The sequence below is a fragment of the Equus caballus genome, chromosome 19 (assembly GCF_041296265.1).
Source record: "Equus caballus isolate H_3958 breed thoroughbred chromosome 19, TB-T2T, whole genome shotgun sequence".
NCBI lineage: Eukaryota > Metazoa > Chordata > Mammalia > Perissodactyla > Equidae > Equus > Equus caballus.
The window spans coordinates 49,318,236-49,342,535 of NC_091702.1; the positions used below are offsets into that span (position 1 = coordinate 49,318,236).

The 24,300-nt window shown below is 40.9% G+C and overlaps 2 protein-coding genes across 12 annotated transcripts in view; one reads left to right on the forward strand and one right to left on the reverse strand.

The window, feature by feature from the left end:
• Window positions 1-8,353, reverse strand: part of CFAP91 (cilia and flagella associated protein 91) — a 62,593-nt gene extending 54,240 nt beyond the window's left edge. For 7 of the 9 annotated variants that reach the window (XR_011428828.1, XR_011428827.1, XM_070242750.1 and 4 more), the window contains exons 1-5: window positions 7,801-8,353; window positions 2,611-2,687; window positions 1,940-2,097; window positions 793-876; window positions 103-159 (exon numbers count right to left, since the gene is read on the reverse strand). Coding sequence is in view for 7 of the 9 variants with exons in the window: in XM_070242750.1 (XP_070098851.1) it covers window positions 103-159; window positions 793-876; window positions 1,940-2,097; window positions 2,611-2,687; window positions 7,801-7,924 (500 nt within the window). In the remaining 2 variants the exon portion in view is untranslated. The remainder of the gene's footprint in view (window positions 1-102; window positions 160-792; window positions 877-1,939; window positions 2,098-2,610; window positions 2,688-7,800) is intronic. The other 2 variants (XM_070242754.1, XM_023623707.2) reach the window with 2 other exon arrangements.
• A 7,521-nt stretch (window positions 8,354-15,874) lies between these two features.
• On the forward strand, window positions 15,875-22,792 carry COX17 (cytochrome c oxidase copper chaperone COX17). Of its 3 annotated transcripts, none has more exons than XM_023623708.2 (3): window positions 15,875-16,074; window positions 18,020-18,136; window positions 22,648-22,792. In XM_023623708.2, the coding sequence occupies exons 1-2, from the start codon at window positions 15,968-15,970 to the stop codon at window positions 18,102-18,104; spliced, it is 192 nt and encodes a 63-aa protein (XP_023479476.1). In that variant the 5' UTR covers window positions 15,875-15,967; the 3' UTR covers window positions 18,105-18,136; window positions 22,648-22,792. The 3 variants fall into 3 exon arrangements, with proteins under 3 accessions (XP_023479476.1, XP_001917316.1, XP_070098856.1); XM_001917281.5 differs by having other exon boundaries at window positions 18,020-18,108; XM_070242755.1 differs by lacking the exon at window positions 22,648-22,792 and adding an exon at window positions 18,603-18,883 and having other exon boundaries at window positions 18,020-18,108.
• The last annotated feature ends 1,508 nt before the right edge of the window (window positions 22,793-24,300 follow it).

Here is a 24,300-nt window from a genome sequence, read left to right on the forward strand (position 1 = left end):
GTTTGTGATCCAGTTTGAAAAATATTGATTTAGAGAGCTTCTGGAAACAAATAATAAATAAAATAAACTGGCAAAAAAAGTTTTAAAGTAATGGTTACTTACTTGGTTGTTTCAAAAACAACATTCAGTGGCATCTGCTCCAAAAATGGAAGGAAAGGCCTGGAAGAGAAAGAAAAACACAACCGTGTGGGACTTTTGCACTGTGTGAACTCCGAACTTTCTTCTAACTCTAATATTTGTCCCTTAAAATCAGTGAGCTTGAAAATTCCGTGTATCACTGTAATCCCCAAACTTTGGCATACACAAAATCACTGGGGAGTGGGGAGAGTGTTTTTTAAAACGCAAATTCCCACGTCTAGCTCAGGAGATTCAGTAGCTACAGGGCAGGGCCAATAAATCTGCATTTTTAATAAACACTCCAGTATTTTCTCTGCAGATGGGAAACAAGCCACACTTTGAGAAACAGTGCCCTATGCTTGGGCTTTAGCTGGCCATTAGCTCCCAGCAACTTCTCAAGTTCCCCAAGACTTTCTGAAATTCCCAATGATTTAGTTTTAAAAATTTCCCACAAAAGTCTAGGAAAGGAGAATACTTTATTAAGAATTAAACATTTCCCTGAAAAAGGTCAACATCATAAAACTTCCATAAGGAGGTTGCTCATAAATAACAATGTGGATTACAAATTTACTTTCTCAAGGAATCTTACGTAGATATGATATCAAGACTATTTTTCTAACTCGGGTAAGACCTATAGGGAAATCCTGATCTTATATTCATTAGTAATTACTCTACCTTTCAAAATATTTATAACGATTCCTTCCAGTAACTTCAGGATCTTCGTAAACCTCTTTAGGCATCTGAAAAGAAGTGTCAGTTCTAAAATGAAGCAGGAAAACATTATTCAAGTCTAACATATCATTTCAAAATAAAGTTTCTATCTAATATTTCTATGTCTATCAAGCAGGAGATGCACAGGGTATTTCAGACTGAAAGCAAAGACTTCTATAACTGCACCTGACTGACCCCACCTCAGCCTGGGTATAATTATTCTCCCTGAGCCAGGAAACCGAGAGCTAACAAAAAGAAGTGAGAGTTAAGGAAAGTGTAGATTTACGAAATCCCGCATACAAAAATGCCCACTTTTAATTAATAGCACATAAGAATAACAAAGTTTTGGGGCCGGACCCGTGGCCAAGTGGTTGTTTGTGCACTCTGCTTTGGCGGCCCAGGGTTTCACCGGTTTGGATCCCGGACGTGGACATGGCACTGCTTGTCAGGCCACGCTGAGGCAGCGTCCCACATGCCACAACTAGAAGGACCCACAACTAAAATATACAACTGTGTACTGGGGGATTTGGGGAGAAAAAGCAGAAAAAAATAAAATAAAATAAAAAGAAGATTGGCAGCATTTGTTAGTTCAGGCGCCAATCTTTAAAAAAAAAAAAAAAGAATAACGAAATTTTAAAAGACAACTTTTTATGTCCAGGCTGAAAGGTAGAAATTCTTTTTAACTTACTAGATATGAACTTGTAAATAATTAAAAGAATAAGGAATTCAAGAGACTTGTCTCTGAAGGTGCTTTGGCCACAAGTCTCCAAAAATTATATTTAGATACTAGCAGAAACGTCCACCTGCAGTTTCTAAGATAAATCAAAGGGACAACAAATTCACTCACCTCTACTTTTGCTGGCAAATTGTCACTTAATATATATATTCACTGCAACCCTCTCAGAACATCTATTTACCAATAAATCTATAACCACTGCTCCTGAATCAAGCTCGCTTTGGTCAAAGGGGTTAAGAGAGAGAATTGGGGTCAGCTGGCTTTGGTATAACATCACAATTATACATTTTTAAATAATGCAAAATAAATAGAAATTCTTAAAAAGAAAAATACACTCATTAAAAACAGGAGCAGCTGAAGCTTCCTGACACTTACGTGGCAAGCTGCTGGAGGGCTTCTCTGTGTTTCTCCTCCTGTCCCTTCCACTCCCGACGGACGAATGCTGGGACGGGATCTGCCTTGCTCCAATATACAGAATATCTTGGATAATGGATCAGGTTACTGAACATGGCTCTAAACCTGGGAACTTTTCTCTAATATTAGGACGGCGAGGCAGGGAGGAAAAGGACAAAATTATACCGTCAGATTTTCTAAGGCATGTCACTTATATTGCAAACTTTAAAAAAGGTACGCAGTGTATATCACATAGAAAGAAGAGTTATTGGTATATGCACTGACTATCTCTGGAAAGATACCCAAGAAAGTGCTGACAATCGATGATTATGTGAAGAGGACTGAGGGTTAGAATTTATGTCATACACTATATGCTTTTATACTACTTGAAATCTTTTAACACAGGCATATGTTACTTTTCCCGTTGAAATAAATTAGGTTATAATGAATCCTTTATTCACCATTAGTCAATTAACCCTCACATTGAGCCACAAGTATCAACACGCCCTGTCCCCTAGTAATCATGGCAAAGTAATTTCTGCAGAACATAAAATCCATTGGAGATTTGGTGATCAGTCAATCTGACCAGTGCAGTTAGCCAAGCTAGACTGTTGCAGTTCACTAGGCTTTCTTAGTGGATGAATTAGACCTACCAGTTTGCTTCGAATCATGGTGGCTTGGACATCTGCCTGTTTGTGGTCTTTCTCACTTGACAAAATAAACAATGGATCTGCAAAATAAACAATAAGGTGCTATCAGGAATAGAACATATCTACTCCTAGACTGAGAATAGTGGCAAAGCAATGTAATTTCTTAATTGGAATACAAACTAGAAAATTTAGGCATTGCCTAACTGCTGCAGTTCATAGCCCTGTTACTCTGCCACCAGTAAGAGTCTGTTAGATGCATTTCTTTTCTGTGTATTCCAAAGTCAGTCTATAGAATTGGAACGCAAAAAGAAGGCCTAACAGGGGCCAGCCCAGTGGCATAGTGGTTAAGTGCATGTGCTCCACTTCGGCAGCCCAGGGTTCACAGGTTTGGATCCTGGGTGCAGACCTATATATCATTCATCAAGCCATGAGCTGGCAGCGTCCCACATACAAAGTAGAGGAAGATTGGCACAGATGTTAGCTCAGGGCCAATCTTCCTTACCAAAAAAAAAAATTGAAGGCCTAACATGTTCTCAAGCACCATAGCCTAAACATGCTCTCTTCTCTCCTATAAACAAACCACCTTCTGGGTATGGGTAGTTCAGGAAATACTTCAAAAGGAAAGACCATGTGTATACACACTGTGCCAATTTTCAAGTGAAAGAAACAATAAATTTGGGCACTACCTCCCATATTCAGTACACAGGGAAGATACAAACTCTTAACAGCATGTCACCTCAGAATTGGTAGACATGGTAAGAGAATATTATTCTCTAATAAGAGATAAATAAGATCATCTATCTTCAGAATTCGCCCCTTAAGTTTATAAGTGTGCTGGTGATGGACTAAGTTTTTTCTCCAGTGTTCAACAAAAGACTGCCCTGCTGTCATAAGTATGTGCTCGTTAGGTATATCTTTGAAGTGAAGAAGAATATTCACGATTGATTATAGCGTCCCTTAAAATCAAACAATTTGACATTAAATTCACAAGCAACCTTCAATACAGACTTGATCTCCCACGTAGACATCTCGTAAGAGACAAACACCCTGATCAACTAGACTACATGACTTGGCAATACATATTCCTCCACACAATTAATAAATTGGTATTGTGATTTAGAAATAAGTCTCTTTTGAATTTAGATAATGTGAGTCAATTCCTAGAACCTAAGAACTCCTCGCTTACCCCACAAAAATGATTTTTTGGATGCAGACATTTGCTATTCCCACCAAGGGTGAAAGTTACGAGAGGCTTGGGTTCTCTTTACTCTTTCATTCAAGGAATACTTATTGAGCAGCACTGTGTTCTGGGTGCTTGGAACACATCAGAAAAAAGATATAGATCCTTGGCTTCATGAGAGAGAAGCAATAAGTAACAACGCGACAAATTAGCAAATTATATAATACGTAAGAGTTAGAGGGTAATAAGTGCTAGTAAAAATGAAAAGAGGAGAGGAGGGTGGGTGACGGAGAAGTATTGCAAGATTCTGAAGCAAGGGGTGACAAAATCTGATTTATATTTTAAAATGTCCCTTGTGGCTGCCCCGTTAAGAACGGACTGCAAGGAAGCATGGAAGAGGCAGAGAGACCTATGAGGAGGCTCATGAATAATGCAGAAGAGATGATTGTGGTTTGCATATGGTGGTAGCAACAGAAGTGATGGAGAGTGACAGGATTTTAGATATATTTTTAAGGCAGAGCAGAAAGGACTTGTTAATGGATTGGAAGGTGTGAGAGACATAAAGGAGGCAATGACGGCTCCAAGATTTTTGGATTCAGCAACTAAAGGGTGGGGTTGGCATCACTGATATAGGAAAACTTGTGTGGAGAACATCAGGGAAGCATGTCTCAGATGTCTAGTATATGTTCAAGTGGTGATATAAAGTAGGCAATTTGATACAGAAGTCTAGAATTTCGGAAAGAAGTCTAGACTGGAGATTTAAATTTGAGAATCATCAGCCTTTAGATATATTCTTCTTCAGCTGCATCACCCAAATCCACATCTATGATTCGGGTTGAGAAGTGATGAAAACTGAGCTGATTAGGAATGAAGAGGCCAGATTTTATGGCCTGAAATTATAGGCTAGTGAATTCGAAGGCAGAATGAATGCACCTGTTTAAAGAGAAGGAAGAACACAGCTTCAACATCTCTGATATATTGGGAATAGAATGGAACAAGGGGAAATTTCTATTTATACTCTTAAGTGATTTAAAAGATATCACTGGTTGTTCCTCAGAAACTAGTTTAGCCTGCATTTCCCCTAAGTCTGAATAAACCACTTTCCTCTTATTCCCATGAGGAGTGTGAAGACATGATATCTACAGAAACTTGCCATCTACAGAAGATAATGCCACAATACTGTATGATTTGTGACTAAACAGTCTGCAACAAATCCTACAACTGTGATTATAATCAGTGCTCAAAAGGCAGTAGAAAGGCCTCTGAGATGCCCAAGTAATAGTGGTCGCCAAATATCACTTGCTTACTTCTAGACAGGTATTAAGTTCTTTATATGCAATATTCCATTTAATCCTCACAAAACCCCAATGAGGTAGGCCGAGGCCTCCTTTTTATAGGCGAGGAAACTGAGGCTTCAAGAAGTTAAAAACTTACTGATGGGCAGTTAAGATTTGAACTCCAATTCTTCCGGCTCCCAGGCCTAATGTTATCAACAACCCATGAATTTTATGGGGGAGACTTTCCCAAGGAAATCATGAGAAAGCCCCTCAGCCAATTTACCCATATTGTAGAAACAGTTCTAAGAAACCCAGGAAGTTGTCAAGACCAAGTAATAGTGACAAAGAGGATGTGTTTCAAACCCTAAGACATAATGGTGACTTTAGGGGACAGTATAATAATTGCAGATTCTGGGGGAAAAGAAAGGAGTAAAGAGCTCATAATAAACCTAGAAGGTATTCTAAAACATTTTTGGAGGCTAGGAAAAATATATCCTCAATTTAAAAGACTTTAATTATCAGGACAGTAATGTAGCTATTAATCCATCAACAAATATACAAATTCAGGGAAGTGACAAAGTTTGGTGGGCATTTCAAGAGAGGCATTTGAGAGATACAAAGCATTTACAAAAAGTGAGTAAAATGCAAAATGGTGTATAAGTGAGGTAACATCTATAAAAGAATGATGTTAACTGTAACTTTGGAAAGATGTCCATATTTGTACCGTCGATCCCCACACCCACCCCACCACCCTTCTGTCAGGATGGAAATCTGACCCAAGCCAGTCAACTCATTGGCTGGCCAATAACGTATCTTATTTCTCTCTTTAATTTTCAGCTATGATACACAAGGACTCTATATAACTGGTGGTGAGCTCTAAAGCTAAGAGGTCACGTAGAGTGACACCCTAGTCCCTGTGATAGTAAGAGAAATCCACACATAACGAGTTTCTGTCAGATGGAAGAAGGAAGCATATGTGCAGAAAGAAGCAGGATTAGAGTTGCCAGCTAAAATACAGGATACCCAGTTATATTTGAATTTCAGATAAGCAATGAATGATTTTTATATACATATGTCCCAAATATTGCATGGGACTAAAAACTTATATTAAAATATTATTCATTATTTATCTCAAATTCAAATATAAGTGTGCATCCTGTATTTTTATTTGTTAAATCTGGCAACCCTAAGAGGGTAAAAGACCATAAGGTCCAAGGAATTGAGCAGCACTGACCCTTCCTGTCCTGGCTCTGGTCGGTTCTGGCTACATTATGCTTCCTGTCCACGAATGGCTGTGATGCTGCCTGTTTAACTAGAACAATCCAAATTGTCATTTGACCTATTCTGAGAGGATTTTTGTTCCTTGCAAGAGACATGGAAACATTTAGCAATCTCTCTGCAAAAAAAAGAGATACTTTCAGGAATAAAAGAAACAAGAAGCTTAATAAATCCTTTGCCTGTCTTTCCTGAAGATGTCTATCCCCATTTCCAAATTACCTTTGAAGCAAACATGGTGATGTGTTTATAGGGGTTTACTAGATTTACTTCACAAGATGAAACCAAAAGGGAATAAAGAAAAGCACTGGTGAGAATATACAAGCAATCATTCATGGCCCCTACACCAGGAAATGGGCAGCCTACAGATTCCATCAAAAGGAGACCCTGGGAATCCCAGAGGAGATACCACACTGTTAAAAGCAATGGAAAGTTCAAGTGAAGAGCATGGGACTACTGAGGGCAAAATTGGAAAAAAATCATGCTTACCTGATTATAATTCTTGTAATAGCAAATTCAAAAATTCAATAAAACATTTATGAAACACCTAGCATACGCACCAGCACTGGAATAGATACTGAGAAGGCTACAAAAATGTATAGAACAGGAACTTAAAGAGTGTAAGCAACTTAAGATCCTGTAGAAGAGACAACATAAATGGTCAATCAGGGCAGTAAAATACACGGGGGGGAGGGGTGGGGGAGTGGGAGGCGGGGTGCTGGCAGCAGACTCGGGCTCCGCTTAGGTAGCCCTGGGTCCATCCCTGCACCGACCTACACCTCAGTAGCCATGCTGTGGCTGCAACCCTCATGCAAAACAGAGGAAGACTGGCACAGATGTTAGCTCAGGGCGAATCTTCTTCAGCAATAAAATAAAATACACTGGGGCTTTATTGGCCCAAAAGGACACAGTGGACCTAGTTTATAAGTAATGCTTTGATGGATAAGAATAAGTTTAAGGAAAAAGAGAAAACTAAAAACAAAAGTGAGATAAACTGGCACTTCTTTACCTACAATGCCAAATTTGGAGTTTCCCAGAGAATGGGAGCAGGAAGGTCATTCCTGTTGGGCATTTTATGCAGTTTGAACGCGGGAATGTTGGGGGAATCTCCAAGTCTCCAAATCATTGCATACTTTTCTGGGTACCAAAACGCCTGGAACAGGTTTCAGGAAGATGGCTATGGGCTGCGCAAATTGTCAGGAAAAGAGGGTGTGAAGAGGAAGACAGTCTCTCGCCAAGCTCCGAGACGCAGAGCGCCCCGGCGGCTTCGAGGCTACCCCGAGAGCGCCGCCACCTGGAGGGCTCGGAGCTGCCCCCACCCAACAAAGGACAACAGCGGGTAAGGGATCCGTCCTGAGGCTCGTCTTTCGTCCCCTGCGCCCCTGGCCAGGTCCCACCGTCTCAAAGCCCACCTGGCTCAGGAATCGACAACTCAGTAGGGAGGTCTGGGGCCGCCCTTACCATACAGGAAATCATACATTCGGCTGGAGGAGACGTGGCCCCAGGCCCCCGACTTCACCCCACACCGGGGCTGAGACACGTCTGGCTTGGCCTGGGGCTCCTCGATGGTCACTACGTGGCTCATGCTGCCGCCTCTTCCCTCCCGCCAGCCGGGGAAAACTAGGGAGGCCTAGCGGCTGCTTGCACCGTAACTATGGTAACCTACGTAAGCGCCGGGATACGGGGCGGGGCGAGCATGGGGCGGGGCTGGCGTGAGAGAGGAGAAGCGAGGTGCGGCGGGGAACGGGAGAGGAGAGGCTGAGCGAAGGTACGGGGCGGGGCTCGACAAGGGAGGGGCCGGGCTGGCGTGGGCGTGGAGGAGCCGGTGAGATAAGGTAGGGGTGGGGCGAGGCGTGGGAGAGGAAGGATGGGAAAGAGCAGAGGGGAGGAGGGCGGGGCGGGGCGGGGAGGAAAGAGAGGAGGAAAAGGTTAGGTAAAGGGGTCGGAGAAGAGGGGGACGTGAAGGGACAGCCTTGCTTCCCGCTATGCTCCCGAGATGGAGCCACGAGCTTTCAGCCGCCCAGGCGGCGTCAACGCCGGGGCCCCGGAGGCTGGGGAAAAGGCTGCTGTTCAAATCCAGTAGCGATTTTCCAGTTACACTCCGTAGCCGCTTTCGGAAATCCCTGGGAAATCTCAGAACCTTCTAGAATAGTTGGGGCTTTCATTTCGGACATCCCCTTTCCGCGGGGCTTCTGCTAGCTGAGGAATCCAAGAGTGGGCTCAGTAATTAGTAAGTATTGGTCCGCAGACTGGTACCCCTTACTGAGCCCTGGGCATTAAATCAGCTGAAGGTGACTGTTGTGTGCACTGACTCTGCTTTTTATTTATTGTAGAAAATTTTAAACATGGGCAAAAGTGAATCCACTTTTAGTTATGAACCCTCAGGTACCCACCACCAACAATCAACAATTATCAACCTTTTACCAATCAAATATCATCTATCCCCTCCCCCACTTTTTGCTTGAATATTTTAAAACAAATCCCAGACATCATATTTTACCCTTAAATTAATCTGCATCTCAAACACGGATTTTTTTTTAACTTAGCCACCATTATCATTTCTAACAAAATTAATAATTCCTTCATCTCTAATACTCAGTACATATTCAAACTTCCCTGGTTGAGTCCAAGGTGTCATTTAATAGTTGGTTTGTTCTGATCAAATGATCCAAAAACAAGTCTTGACATTGCATTTTGATATGTCTCTTAAGTCCTTTATCCTAGAATGGTGGATTTCTAATACTTTCAATAATTTTCTTTATTACCTGGGGTTCCTCGATAAAAAGAACTTTCAGCAACTCTGGTTATACTGAAATACGGGGATAATAGAGGAAAGACTGGCTAAATGCTGGATTCTTTCAGTTTAATTATCAAATTTCAGTGAACTGAGTTGGTGCCCTAGCAATCTCCAATGTTAATGTTTTGATGGTTGTTTAGTATCATTATGAATTCATGCATTTTTCCATATGTGATGTGTTTTAATCCACTATGGTCATTATTCTTTATGATGCTCAAATTATCCCATTAGGCTATGGCACACCTTAGAGTTGGCTTCTGTATCTTCTTTATCCTTTTCATGTGATCCATAGACACTTCTTGAATAAGCTTCCTGGCCTGCCATTCCTCTTTCCACACATGCCCCTGGTTTTATTTTCTCTACTCCTAAACTTCTTGGGATTTTTGCAAACCAGCCGTATACTTTGTCATTCCAAGTCTTTGCTCAAGCTGATTCCTTTACCTAAAATGCCTTTTTCCTATTTATGCCCCGCAACTAATTTAGGTATCCTTCAAGACTCAGGACTAACTTTGCCAAGCTGAGTTAAGTTTCCCCAATCCCCCAATAGAGCGAGGCTTCATTCTTTCTTCCATGCTGTGGTAGCACCAATAACAGTGACCACCTTGTGTTAGTAATTGTTTGCAACTCTGCTCCCACAACTGTGCGCTCACTGAGGGCACAGGCCCTCCCATGGTCGTTTTGTATCTCTGAAGTACCTGGTAAATAAAAGCTTAATAAAGTGATTTCTGAATTAGTAAATCCATCCATTTATTAAACAAATTGTCTACTGTGAAATAGGTGTTGAAGCTTCTGAGATAATTTGTACAGCTCACTGGATGAGGGAGAAAACAGACAGAAACAAATAAATTTCAATGTTTAATAGTATGATAATATTTTTCTGTCTGTGGGTATAGCTCCATTTCCCACTTTCTGTTCCTCTTCCCAGAATGTTCCTCACCCCCACCTCCATCTTCTCACTGCTGACTCACCATTTGAGGTCTCAGCTAAAACTTCCCCTCCCCAAAAAGAATTTTCCTCACTCTGTCAGATAAATTATCTGAAATAGTCAACAGCCAGCCTCCTCCATAAACATATCAGAAGACACTGACCAACAGAATACATCAAATGTGAGGGGATATGTGTGACTACATGACTGTCTTACATAGACTGTAGTGGCCATTTTGCTGGAGTTGCTCATTCTCCCCCTTGCTGGCTTTGAGGAAGCAAGTGGCCATGCTGGGGAACCCCACATGGCACGGAACTACAGGTGGCCTCTCAAGAGCTGGGAGTGGCCTCCAACCCACAACCAGCAAAAAACCATATCCCTCAGTCCTACAACTGCAAGACACTGAAGTTCTGCCAATGGTCTGAGTGAGATTAGAACCATATCCGTCCCCAGTAAAACCTCAGATGAGACCACAGTCTGAACCAAAATCTTGATTGCAGTCTTGTGAGATCCTAATCAGAGAGTCCACTTAAGCTATGCCAGATTCCTGATTATAGAAACTGTGAGATAATAATCAATGTGTGTTACCACTAGATTTGCAGTAATATTGTTACACAGCAAGAAATGACTAATATGCAACCTTTTTGAAATTAGGTCCTATGTCTTTTAATTTACTTGTGTAGAAGAAACTCTGATATTGGAGAGCGGTGCTAGTTAATAAAATTTCATTAAAATGAAAGTTATACTTTGGCTTGTTGGGAAACAGTTCTCCACGGGTCTCTCATGTTTCTGCTTGTCTTACAAGGGGGTACGCCCCGTCTGCCCTTGTTCCTTTATGTGTGTAGGAAACAACCTTGGAAGATAGAGACCCTCTGGAACAAAGGGCATGTTTGCTTACGGCCTGAAAAGTCAGAGACAGTGTCTCCCTCTGAGCAAAGGGCAGACATTCTTACTGCCTGTTATTAAAGCTTTGGGTTTCCTAAGCTCACTGTCCATTTCCTGTGATGCAACTCAGTGTGTATGCAGATGTCATCTGGCATTCTTCATGTCACCCTGTGGGAACTGAGGCTCAGGGAACTGGCACAAAAATGCCAAGACTTTGCTGCTTCTGCTGTGAGTAATAAACTTCCTTCATCTCTGACCTGGCAGTTTGCTGGCTACATGGAACTGTGGCAGGCAAACAGGGTAAGGCTTCCTGCCTCTCAGAGTTCTTGAAAAACTATAGCGAATGAAGTATAGCACATTTTTACCTGTGGAAATTGGAAATCATTTTTTTTTTACCGGGCAGAAATGTAAATGCTATACAAAGTTCCCTCTGAACCTATTAACTAGGCAAGTGAGAATTCGAGCCTTGTAATTCTCCTCTCTCAGCATATGGTGTCACTCCTTCTCTACCAGCCTCAACTAGCCACCCTTACTTGGTAAAGGCTCCACCCCTGTGGTTAGTCAGACATAAACAACGGCTAAGAACACTTTTACCACAGAGAGATTTTAGAAAGTATTTCCTTAGTTTGTTACATTACCAGGGCTGTCATCCCATCCACAGGATGACTGCTTGATGCCATGTGTAGCTAATGTCCTCAATTCAGTACCATACAAAAACATTCACTGTGCTATGAAAACGTTCATTACAGTCACCATTTCAACTCTTGCAGCTTACTAATGTATCAATTATAGCAATAGCAAAGAGCCCCAGAGGCTTAAAATTGTAAAGTTTTGCTGGTTAAAATCGGAACTAGGAAGCGAGAACTCGATACAAAAGATACTAATCAAACTAACCTGAGAGTTGCCTCTGTAAAACAGGTGGTTGAATCCAGTCTTACATTATGTAGTCCCCACGTGCCACCTACTCTCAACTTTTTAACCTCTAAGGACAGCTCTCTAAAATTGTTGTGTTCTTCTTGTGGGAAGTGGGTTATTGAGGTTTTTCTTGGGGTAGAGTGTGAAACACTAAGTTTCATTGTTTTATACTCCTGTTTTTCCTTTAATACTAAGACAGGCCATGACACAAGTCTTAAGGCATTTCAGCTGGGTAAGAAAAGTAAAGGATGATGTTAATATAAAAGTCAGTAGCTGACCTTAAAGCTAACTTATTCATAAATTAAAAGGCAGAAGAAAAATTAACTCCTGTGTGTTACTGCACCATTCTGAAATAAGAGGAGAGTTAAGTAGCTGGATATAAAGGACTAAATATTTCACTTTGGAAAGGAGTATCTTTTGGTCCTTTTCTCAAGGGCAGGATAATATTCCATCCTGAAGAAGCAGCTGTTGAAAGAGTTTAAGTGAGAGTCACAGCCTCAGGAAGGAAACCAAGGGCTTGTTAATATCTTGAACGTAGCAGATTAAAGAAGTGTGGGACTAGGCAAGGGGCTAACTTCTGTCTTAGGCCTGTGGATACTAGCTTACCCTGAGGAAGTCACAGCAAGTGTTGTCACTGCAAGTACTCTCTCTTCACTGAAGCAGGGGAGGCAAGTGAGCAAAATCTTTTCTTAACTGCAGAAAGGCTGTTTCAGCCTTTTGGTCTATAATCTGTATCTACAGTTTATCTTAATTCCCTTAACTCCCTAAACTTTCTTAGATATTTCTTTCTCTTTTCTTCCTTGTTCATTTCCTAGACACAAAAGTTCAGCAGCACAATTAAATACAGATCAACGATAAGTTGTAAAATAAGAAATATTCACCTTGCATTTAGATAAATTAAGTGGGATAGTACATAGATAGAACACAGACCTTAGAGGGAGAAGATGTTGAGACTCAGGGCTGCCACTTACAAGTTATGTGACCTTGAACAAATCATGTCCATCTCGGAACCTCAACTTTCTCATCTATAAATGTAAATAATAAGTTCAACTGCTGTGAAGATTAAATGATAGTTCACAAACTCAACACTTCTACCTATATGGAAAGTATTGTAGCTAAAGATTCTGTTGTCATTTCTACTGATTATACATTCTGAGTGAGCACATTTTTAAAAATATGGCTTCTCTATTAAGAATTATCAATGCAATATAAGAGTTATCAGACAATACTAGAAGGGAAAATCAGTTCAAACAACGGTTTTTTTTTTCTTTTTTTTTTTTGTTTCTCTGCTTGTTTAAGATAAGAGAGATCTTTCTATAGAAAAAAAAAAAACCTTTCTAGATTCTTGGCAGCAACAGGGCAAAATGAAGCTTTATTGGGAATAATCTGTCTGAGTAAAAAGCCTTTATGCTGTGTCTACCATGTGCTAACTACTGTCGGGGGACCAAAATGAACATGACAAGATGACAGCACGTCATCTAGAAATTCACATCTCTTATGAAAAAATGATTATTTTTACTTAAAAGCAAGGAAGAAGCTTAAGCCCTGAGAATGAAACTTACTTTGTTCCACACCTCCTGAAAGTATAGTGAAAGAGGATATTAAAATAATGAAATTCAATTTCTACCCCATAAAGCAGTGTTTTCCAACTACATTTAGCGGGATGCAACCATTATAGGTTTCCTTGTTCTTCAGGTGCAGGTGGCCGACTTAATTATCCTCCTCTGTGCATGGTACATTATCACCATTGGCCCCTGCAAGTTCACTTTATTTATTTTCATTTATCCCCATTCTCCAGCCCCACTTGCCTCCCCTCATAGGCAACCATTCTGACTGTTTAAAGCAACTCTTTTCACATGTATGTGTTCTTATGTGTATTTTTATTTTTTACTCCTTCTTAAAAATTATGTAAATAATATTGGGTTATGTATCTATTCTCTTTTTTACTTTTTCCCACTACCTACACTATTTTAAAAATTTGTCCATGTTACTATGTATAGGTTGTCAATTTCTTCTAGTTTGTGCCCAGTACTCCACATTTCCGTGTCTACTTCCTCAGTGATGAGTGCCCAGGTTGCCTCCAATTCCCTGCCACAGAGACATCTGTGACGATTATCCCCATACATGTTCCCTATGGACTTGCTGAGAAGCTCTTTGGAATATAGATCCAGGAATAGAAATGCTGCATCATAGGATATGCACCTATTCTTAAATTAACTGGATACCGTCTAACTGCCCTCCAAAATGGCAGGACCAGTCTGCATTCCTGACAGTAACCTGGAGGATTCCTGCATCCTCACTGCTACTTGGCATGATCTAGTTTTCTAATTTTTGTTAGTCTAATGGGTGTAAAGTGATGCCTCATTGTTGTTTTATTATCCATTTCTATGATTAGTACTATTTTGGAACAGCTCTTATGAGTGTTGGCCTCGGGTTTTCTCTTCTATTCACCTATTAATTTCTTAGCTTAACCTTTCACATGTAGACCTTTAATGCATCCAGAGCCCCTCCTTTTGATGTGGTGTTTAATCTTCTCCAGTTAGTCTGTTTTCTTTTCCCCACTGATTTGTTGTACCCCGTTTATTATATATTATGTTTCCAAGTGATGTTACTAGTCCAAGAAGCACTATTTGAGTAGCAAGATACTAAACAACGAGAGTGAACACCTAGTTGAAAGAACTGAGAATAGTGGATAAGGGTGAGTTTAGGGGAACATAAGGGCAATGTGTTGTATTATTAAACATATCAATCATCCAGAATGAAGTAAAAATCATGCTTATTAGAAGTTTTTAGATGACAAAATGGAGATATTCTTAGTAACTTGAAAAATACACATATAGAAATTATTCCTATACAGCACCAGTTCACAGACACACCTATAGATTTCCTGAGCTAAAGCCGTGAAATACAGAAACAAACTTCTGTGAGGTGATGCTGAAAGTTTAATTACCCAAGATATATATCACCAGGTAGCTTTTGAACAATGCCTCAAAGTCTTGCTTTAAAAAATAAGTTCAGAGCCAGCCCTAATGGCCCAGCAGTTAAAGTTCAGGGCCCTCTGCTTTGGCGCCTGGGTTCCGTGTCCCAGGGTGGAAACACATCACTTCTCTGTCAGTGGCCATGCTGTGGCAGCGGCTCATAGAGAAGAACCAGAAGAATTTACAAGTATACAGGACTATGCACTGGGGCTTTGTGAGGGAAAAAGGAGGAAAACTGGCAACAGATATTAGCTTAGGGTGAATCTTCCCCTGAAAAAAAAAATCATTAACAAAAGTTCAAGTTTTCTTTCTCTAATAATTCTCTGCAGGAAAAAAAACAATGATTATGTTCATTCTATTGCAAATAAGGTAGGCACCAGTTTACATATCTACCTAAATGAATTTGAGAAATGCCAAGGAAAAGGCATTTTTGTTTTATTAACCCATATTTTGCCCTACAATTAAACAATTCATACTGAAATCAAATCAGTTGGAGAGGGGGCTATAAACACCATTAGCTGAGGATTTCAAATGTATGGGGTGAGGTTGAGGGTGGTGGAGGAATTTTTTTCCAACACTGGCGGATTGGATTGTTCAAACGTCTTTGCTACTCATTTTTAACTAGGTAAGTGAAAGATAGTAGGGGGCAGGAAGAAGGCCGGTACTGCCCCAGCATGAGACACGGGGAGCTAATCTGTTACTCAAGGGGACCTGGCTGTCACAGGTGGTTTCTTTCTCTTGTTTAGCGTGGACAAGTCATTTCACTTCTCGGGCTTCAGTTTTCGACATTCACGGTGGATGGTTGGGTTGAGAGATCTCTGAGACGTTTTACTACTGTATTCTTAGCCTTCGTGAGTCCCCCCCAACTTGGTTTACTAACGCTCCGTGCTCTTTTAAGCTGTCTCTCTGCGCCTGCGCTGAAGAGGCGCGCTCACATTACTACCTTGATTTAGCCTCTTCTGCGCATGCGCCCTTTCCATCCTTTCTGCCCCACCCCACCCTTCCGAGGGAGGCAGGACTTCCTGTCCCCTTTAGAGCGACTGACGGAGGTGACTGCGGACGAATCGGCGTCGGCGGAGCCTGGAGAGTTTCGGGTGTCTGTGCTAGTCGCTGCTTTTGGCGCGAAAGATGCCGGGTCTGACCGCCCAAGGCCCTGCCCCGTCTGACTCGCAGGAGAAGAAGCCGCTGAAGCCCTGCTGCGCCTGCCCTGAGACGAAGAAGGCGCGCGATGCGTGGTCAGTGCGCAGGCGGCATGGGGGCCGGCGGCCTACGCGCCGCCCGCCGGTGCCTCCGCCCTCCGCCCTCCGCCCTCTGGCGGGCCTCGCGCTCGGCCTCGGCCGGGCTTTCGCATTGCTCTGCGGCACTCGGGAGGGTTGTGGGCCCCGGAGGCTGCGCGGTGGGCTGTCTCGTTGACGAAGCCCGGGGAACGGATGAAGGGTGGGGAGAGGTCAGATTGTGGCTCGCTTCGCCCACTCCTTCCTTCCTCTAGAGGGTTTCTGAGCATCTGTTATGTGTCGAGCACTGCGTTAGGTCCGAAGACCTAAGTGGATAAAGATGCTGCTTGATTTAAAGGAGCTAAAAGTTAACGGAGACGTATACCAATGATTGCTATACCACGTGGTAAGGGCTATGATAGAAGATTTGGCAAGACCAAAGAGTAAAAGTTTTCTGGTAATTTCTCCCCAAACTTAGACATCGGTAGGACACAGGGTACGTTTCTTACGGTGCTGAACCCCCCCCCACCCCCCCTTTTTAGCTAGATGATTTAAAAATCAACCAGTCATGACATAGGTGACATCATAGTGTTCAGAGTACCTGTAGTACATGTAGGTTACCATCAATCCACAAAATTTGTTTGTTCTCATTTTATACAGCCTCAGTTGGGGAACAAATCTCAGTAGAAGGAATCCTCAGATAATGTGAATGTACCCTCTTCCTCCAGCCCCTTTTGGTCTTCACATAAAAAAAAAATCCTAAGTGGCATAGTGGGGGTAATAAGAGTTGTAGGAACTCAGTGCTTTCTATTAATATTCAGTACTTTGCAAGTAAGACTCTGAAGGGAGAACTGAAAGATTGTAATCTGATCCTGAAATTGCTTCCACAGTAACAGTTAGTGCTTATTGAACCTTTGGGTATTACCGGATCACGATTAAGAGCTTGGGATCCAGAGTCAAGGTTTGAGTCCTGGTCCACCAACCTTGTGACCTTGAGCAAGTTATTTAACATATCTGCCTCATATGTCTGTAAAATGAACCTAAGGAAAGTATCTGCCGCCAGGATTATTGTACGGGTTAATGCTAAAAGCCACATCAAGTGCCTAGCACAATATTTACTGCGTTCGATAAATGATCAGGGAATGTTAGCTATTATCTTCCTAAGGAGCCCGCTGTCCCAGACAGTCGTTCTCATTTGCAGGCAGCCCTGGAGCTGTTGAGGGATGTGTAGGATTAGTTGGAAGGAGAACCTTTCTTTAAATTCTTTTTGCATCTATTGCTTCGGACCACTATAGCTTCTCCCCAAATATCTATGATCAGGAGCTAGTTTTTTCTTGTACTTGAATTTTGGCTTTAACTTTGCTAAAATTGCATTTTCAGGCCCTACAAATAAAACTGTGCGGTCCTAGTCTTTGCTTTGTGAATTTTACACATAAAAAGTTCTTTGATCCTTACAAGGAGGGCTCATCAGGCTGCTCCTGGCTGCCAGATCTTTTTTGCTGTTTATGTTTTTGGGTGTCTTGTGATTAGAATTAGATTTACTTAGGTGCATTTCAATGTGGGGCAGAATCAAAAATTTAATTCCAATATGATAGCAGGCAAAAAATTAAGCTCTTCTTTCTGTCCTTCATTGAACATAAATATTTTATTCAGTCAGTTCATTTCATTGTAGAGCCTTATTATTCCTTGGATGTAGACGAGAGGCAATATTTGCCATACACAATTATTTCTTCTACTCAGATTCCCCCTCAAAAAACTAGGTATTTGTGGAACATCTTCATGAGCATGGAAATATCACAAGAACCAATAAAAACAAAGCCATTTGGTGTAATAGCATTTTTAAAACTCCAGCTGTTCTGTCAGACCCATGTTCTGCCTCACTCCCCGTCACTATCATGCACGCTTGTTTACTAGGAAAGTGCTTAATGCCTACTTTGTTAGATAACAAGTGCATTTTGTTTTATAGCATCATGGAGAAAGGAGAAGAGCACTGTGGACACCTAATTGAGGCCCACAAGGAGTGCATGAGAGCCCTGGGATTTAAGATATGAAACGGTGAGCATGGTACTTTCTGACTGGCAAGGTAATTCCTAGGCTTATTGCTTCAGATTTGTGTATTGCTTTACAGATTTAGCAGCCATGGGGCCACATTCTTTCTGAATGGTAGTTCACCTGGTTAATCTAACATGCTTAAGCATCACTAAAAAAATAACTTTTCAGTTCCTAATGAAGGGAGTAAGTGATGGTAATAAATTGAGAGGCATTCAGTGGATTTGGGAACGGGAGAGTTTAGCTTTCAAGAAAGAGCTTGACAAAAGCCTTTAGAGTTATGTTAGAGTCAGAAGGAATTTTGGCTTAGGAAGTTCAAAATATTCAGTTGTCTGACTTAAAGAAACTAAAGCAAACATGTTCTCTATTCCTTGTTTCTAATGTTGTGAGTGTTTAGTAAGTGCTTTTAAAAAGGGAGTAGGCAGCACATGGAAGCATTGCTTTCTGCAAAACAGAAATGGAATTACTGTTCTTTCTTCCTTTTATTTTTTGTGAGGAAGATTGGCCCTGAGCTAACATTTGTTGCCAATCATCCTCTTGTTGCTTGAGGAAGATGGTTCCTGAGCTAACATCCATGTCAGTCGTCTTCTACTTTGGATGTGGGACACCACCACAGCGTGGCTTGGTGAGCGTTGTGTGGGTCCACACCTGGGATCTGAACCTGTGAACCCCAGGCCACTGAAGCGGAGCACGTGAACTTAACTACCATGCCACCAGGCTGGCCCCATTCTCATTTCTTCTGTACTGTGCTTTATTCTAATAAAACTAAAACCTCAAACCATTTTTTGAGGAACTTTGAATCAACATTTTCATACTGAAAGGGACTTTAAATGATGTGTTTACAACAATACCACAAATAGCTGATTTTCTTTTGTTTGGAAGCCCTTCCTTCAGATAGTAACTTGACTCCCTCCCTCACTTCATTCAGGTCTCAGTTCAAAAGTCTCCTGATTAGAGAGGCTTTTCCTTAACACTCCGTCTAAAATAACATCCCTTCCCCATCGCGCTCTCTCGGCACTGTCCAATAGAACTTTCTGTGATAATGGAAATGTTCTGTACCTGCATTCTCCAGCATGGTAGCCACTAGCCATATGTGGCTATTGAGCCCTTGAAGTGTGGCTAGTGAAAGAAGAACTGAATTTTTAGTTTTATTTAATTTCAGTTTTGATAGCCACATGATTCTTAATACCATTGCCTGCATGTTACGTATTTATCATCTGCATTGCTTTAGTCCAACTAGAATGTAAGCTTTGAGAGAGTAGGAATTTTCTGTTTCACTCCCTGTCATGTCCCCAGGACCTATAACAGTGCCCGGCACATCGTAGGTACTCAAGAGGACTGTTAATTAAATGAATAATAAACGAGGAAACTAAGGCCTAAGGTATGAAATGCCCCCTGAGGCGGGTTAGCAGGGTCAGAACTGGAACCTCTGTGTCTCCAGGCAGACTCCCTCTGCTCTGGCCCCCCCTGCCGCCCTCCCCGGCCCATGACATCCATACCACACCACCACTTTTAGCTTAATAATAGCTGAGAGATAATGCCAACACCACATACCAGTCTAATAGTAATAGAGAGCCTGGCTTCTTTCCCTTTCACCTCTTTCCTGCCTCTTTGGAATTTCATATATGGGCAGCCTTCCTCACTGACTGTAAAAAAGGAGGGATAAGGAGCCTGTCCTGAGCTGATAAGACGTATCACTGTGTAGTGAAAAACAGTCTAGGCTGAAAGGCCTGAGGCTTAATTTTGGTTCCCCTGATGTCTAGCTGAGCATGGTTTTCACTTCAGCTACATTTAATGTTTATCAAGACGTTAATCTTCTCCAGATTGCATTTTTGTCATTTATAGAAAGAGAGCTGTAATGTATCTTGTGGTTCTGTGTATGGTATGGTATATCTACTCTGTATATACATGACACACTTAAGTGGCTTTCTTTTTTTTTGAAACAGTTAGCACCTTAGCTAACTGTTGCCAATCTTCTGGGTTTTTTTTTCTTTTCTCTTCCCAAATCCCCCCAGTACATAGTTGTATATTTTAGTTGCGGGTCCTTCTAGTTGTGGCATGTGGGACGCCGCCTCAACGTGGCCTGACAAATGGTGCCATGTCCACACCCAGGATCCCAACCAGCAAAACCCTGGGCCACTGAAGCGGAGTGCACGAACTTAACCACTCGGCCACGGGTCCGGCCCCTTAAGTGGCTTTTAGACTAGATGGTTATTTAAAGAAATCTCATGGTGAATCACTTTGTAAAATAAGTAAATTTGGATGTGGGGGAGTGTGTTCTTAAAAAGTATAAGTACATGTATTGATTATTTTAAAGACACAGAATCTCAACATTTGTACATGGTTTCCTTGTTTATAATCTCTCTTCCTAGCCAATTGTATAAGCTGTTGCCTAGGGCTGAACCTCCCTTGATAAAAAGGGTGATTAAAAAAATGCTGATTTAGGAGCATCAGAAGCTTCTCTTGGACTTCGTGTGGGCCACAGAGGTGGGACAGTTGTTATAAAGAGCATGTACTCAAAGGACCCGAAGCTACAGTTTTCTTTATGTTATCAGGACAGAGAGTGAGAGTGGCTCCCCTGTACTTCATCTTTCTATAACAGAAACTGCACGAGCTTTGCACTTAGAAGACGTGATGTTTAACTGATTGTGTGGTCTTGGGCAAGTCCTTAACTTTCTGAACCTTTGTTTCCTCCTCTTTAAAGTAGGGATAATAATACATGCCCAAACTATTTCATAGAGTTGTTGAGATGATTGAATAATATATGTATGAATAGGCTTTGTAAACTGTAAAATAGAAACCAGAACGAAATAGCCCATATCTTGGGAGTTGTGGATAGCATAATTGAGGTCTGTTGAATATATGACCTGATTATGTGTTTTTGAAGCCTGGTTACAAGAAGAACAATCTGAATCCAAATCAGGCCTTTCTAAGAATTCAAAATGTCATGTATTCGTTTTTAGCATACTACTACTTTTGGAAGAAGAACAGGTGTTTTGATCCCCATTGGTCACAGGTGGCGTATTCTCCCCAACCCCTGGGGGGAAATGGAGGAAGAGTGAAGTCAAAAAAGACTTGCTCCAGTTACGAGTGGATAGGTGGTGGAATCAAAACCAGAGTCTGGGTCTTTTATGTTCTCCAAATCACAAGCACTGTACACTTCACTCCTTTCACTTCATGAGACTTTTTGCCAACATATTCATTTTTAGGGTTGCATAGAGTCTTGATCTTCAATCATAAAGCTTCAATCAGATGCTAATTAGAAAGGCCTATTGTTGAAACGCATAGGTGTGTATAACTCAGTCACCAGATCGTGAGCTGTCAGGTACAATCCAACACGACTGTCCGCACTGTTATAACTAAATTGGTATCTCTTAGACTGTGAGACCAGTTTTTCTGAGGATAGCTTCAAAGGAAAGAGACTTTGCAAACTTAGATCTTCCCAGTAATGATCGTGAAAGTTCCTGAATTCAAAAACCCTTGTAGAGTTTAATGTTATTTGTAACTGAGATAGGTCTTCACGGTAGCTTGAATTCAGTAGATTGGGACTTAACATAAAGGTAGGCTATGTTCCGCCAGAGGTGTGCCTCAGACTTGCCTGAGGAACGGTTTCCAAAATTCACAGGCCTGCACCCTCATCTGTACCTGTTGCCTCAGAGATTCCTAGGTAACTCTCAGGCGTGCCCTCTTTCAGACCCACTTGCTTATGCGGAAGGAGCAGAGATAATGCTAAATATAAACTATCTGGGGATTTAGTAGGCAACAAAGGTGGAGATTTCAAAACTCGTCCTAAGAAAAAATAGGTGTGATGGTGGTAATTATAGATACTTTCTTCTGTCTTGTGACTGCTGCTTTCACTGAAAGAGAAACTAGAGGAACATAGAACCTGCTTAGCAATGTGAAGAGGAAATGGCAGCTAGTATCTTTCTGCCTTTAGGAATCAGAAGAACCCTGGAGGCAAGTCCTTTAACCTCTCTGAGCCTGTTTCTGCCGTGAAAGCCTAGTACTGACTGACCAGACCAGCAACCCTATCCTCTGCTACTTTCCCCTTTTGATCTTTCCAAATGGATTTCAAAAGGGTTACACTTGTTTGCCCTTGGAATTAAGTGAGTAACTTTCCACAGGAAGTGCCTTGTGTACAGAGCTGACCTTCTGCCTTCCACTTAGTGGCTCTTTGCCAAACGTACTTGAATTAGCAAGGAGGGGGTTGCAAGTCTCTTCTCTGGCATATCTGTAAAAATAAACTGCCTTAGCCTTTTTTGGAAAGATATTTTTGAGGAAATAAATATGTATTTAGTTTTTACTTCAACAAAGACTTCTCAAGATTAAACAGTGTAATGGATCAAACAGTTTCAGTGATGTTTTGTTAGGCAAAACTAGAATTTAAAAATGTGGATCTTTTATTTCATGACCAGTTTAGAATAATTGTGGTGATTTGTTAATAGTATTGGCTGGGGCATTCATTTCTAGTGATCTTAATTCCAGAACTCCATAAATCTGGCATGATGTTTGGAACTTACTCTCTAAAATAATTTTTTTCCGTAGGTGATCTGCTCTGTGAATGAATAATTCCTGAAGAATGAAGAAGATTCAATAATGTTGGGAGTTCTTTGGTGAACTTTGATAAATGGAAAAAGTATAATTTTTAAAAAGAAAAAAAAGAAAGAAAGAAAATATGCCTGGTCAAAAACCTTTTTGTGTGTGTGTGTTCCTCACATTCTAAAATGGCATTTATTTATTTTTCTTAAAGGATATAGTATAAACAAATCTTGTAATACAAGTTTCTTATGTTCTTGTGTCTTTCTGGGAACTCTGGATATTTGTTGTAAGGAGAAAGCAAATACTGATCTCATCCAGTGAAATCTGAAATTAGATGCATGGAAGTAAGAAAATAACCATTTACCAATTCAGAATGAATATGGTAACCACATCATGTCATTCAGAGTTTTGTTTTTTATTTTTAGCTTTTTTCCAGACAGGAGCTGGACAAGCCTTCAGTCTTAGTAGTTTAAATCATCATTTCTTTACTAGTTGTCCTTTGGGAAAGTAATTTGTTTAGATTTTGGGTCACATTAGGGTGCCTTGTCTTGGAAGATCTCAACTGTTTGGCATAATTAATCTATAGATGGCTAGTTACATTTTAGAATAGATTAAAATCATAAGATTAATGCCTAGGGGCCAGACGGTTGTCTCTTATTAATTAGAAGCTGGCCCAGGCCAGGGGCTGGGTTGTACAAATAAGTCACTAATGAAATACCTCAGTGCCGTAGTGAAACCTGGAATGGCACGTGGAGTGTGGTTCACTTACTATAGCAACCCTGTGATCCTCCTAGGTGCTTACAGGCTAGTGAGGCAACTGGTCATGTTCTGCCTTTAAGTAAATTGAGTTTCAAATCTTAACAACAAGAGATACTGAGGAATATAAGTAAGAAACATATAGTGTTCATATGTCATTGTATGAAGGGAAAATTGCCTCTTTTGTAAAATAAAGGAGCTGAATTAAATTAGTCCTTAGGATTCTTTCCAGTTAATTAAGAGCATGGCTTTTAGGTTCAGGTTCAACAGCTGGCTGTGTGGCCTGACACAAGTCACGACCTTCTTGGGTCTGTTTTCTCATGTGAAAGAAGAAAAGAAAGAAGCATGCATAGTAGTAATATCTAATTTACAAGACTGTGAATACTGATTAAAATGGTGTCTTAAAGCCTTTGGCACAGTATCTAGTATTTAGTGTATTAACATTCTCTAATTCTTTGATTCTGTATTCCTACTTTCACTTGAATATTTGGATAAAATACTTTGATTTTAGTAAGCACTTTATAGTTTTCAGAGCATTCTTCTAGGTGAAGAATAGAATCTTGGACAACTAACACAGATATGTACCAACTTCCCACCCAGTACAGATCGCTGGCAGATGGTTATCCAAATTCTGCTTGAATATGTCCTGGAACCCTAAAAAAGAAAAAAAAAATCCATTACCTTATCACCTAATGTTAGTTTTTGATGTATCTTGTTCCAGACTTTTCTTATGCATTTGTATCTTTTTTAAAACAAAAAAATGAGAGATCATTTTTCTGTTACGTATTTTTAATGAGATCATAATATTAATTGCCTTTTCCCCTTAATATATTTTCCCATCATTGAGTAGAGTTCTACAATGTGATTTGTGTTGGTATGTATAAATCCATTTTGTGGCTTACC

Bases quoted from the DNA above. Each gene is read 5' to 3' on its own strand.
- COX17 (XM_023623708.2), top strand. From the start codon at position 15,968: ATGCCGGGTCTGACCGCCCAAGGCCCTGCCCCGTCTGACTCGCAGGAG. The intron at 16,075-18,019 runs GTCAGTGCGCAG...TTTGTTTTATAG, and splicing joins AAGAAGGCGCGCGATGCGTG to CATCATGGAGAAAGGAGAAG.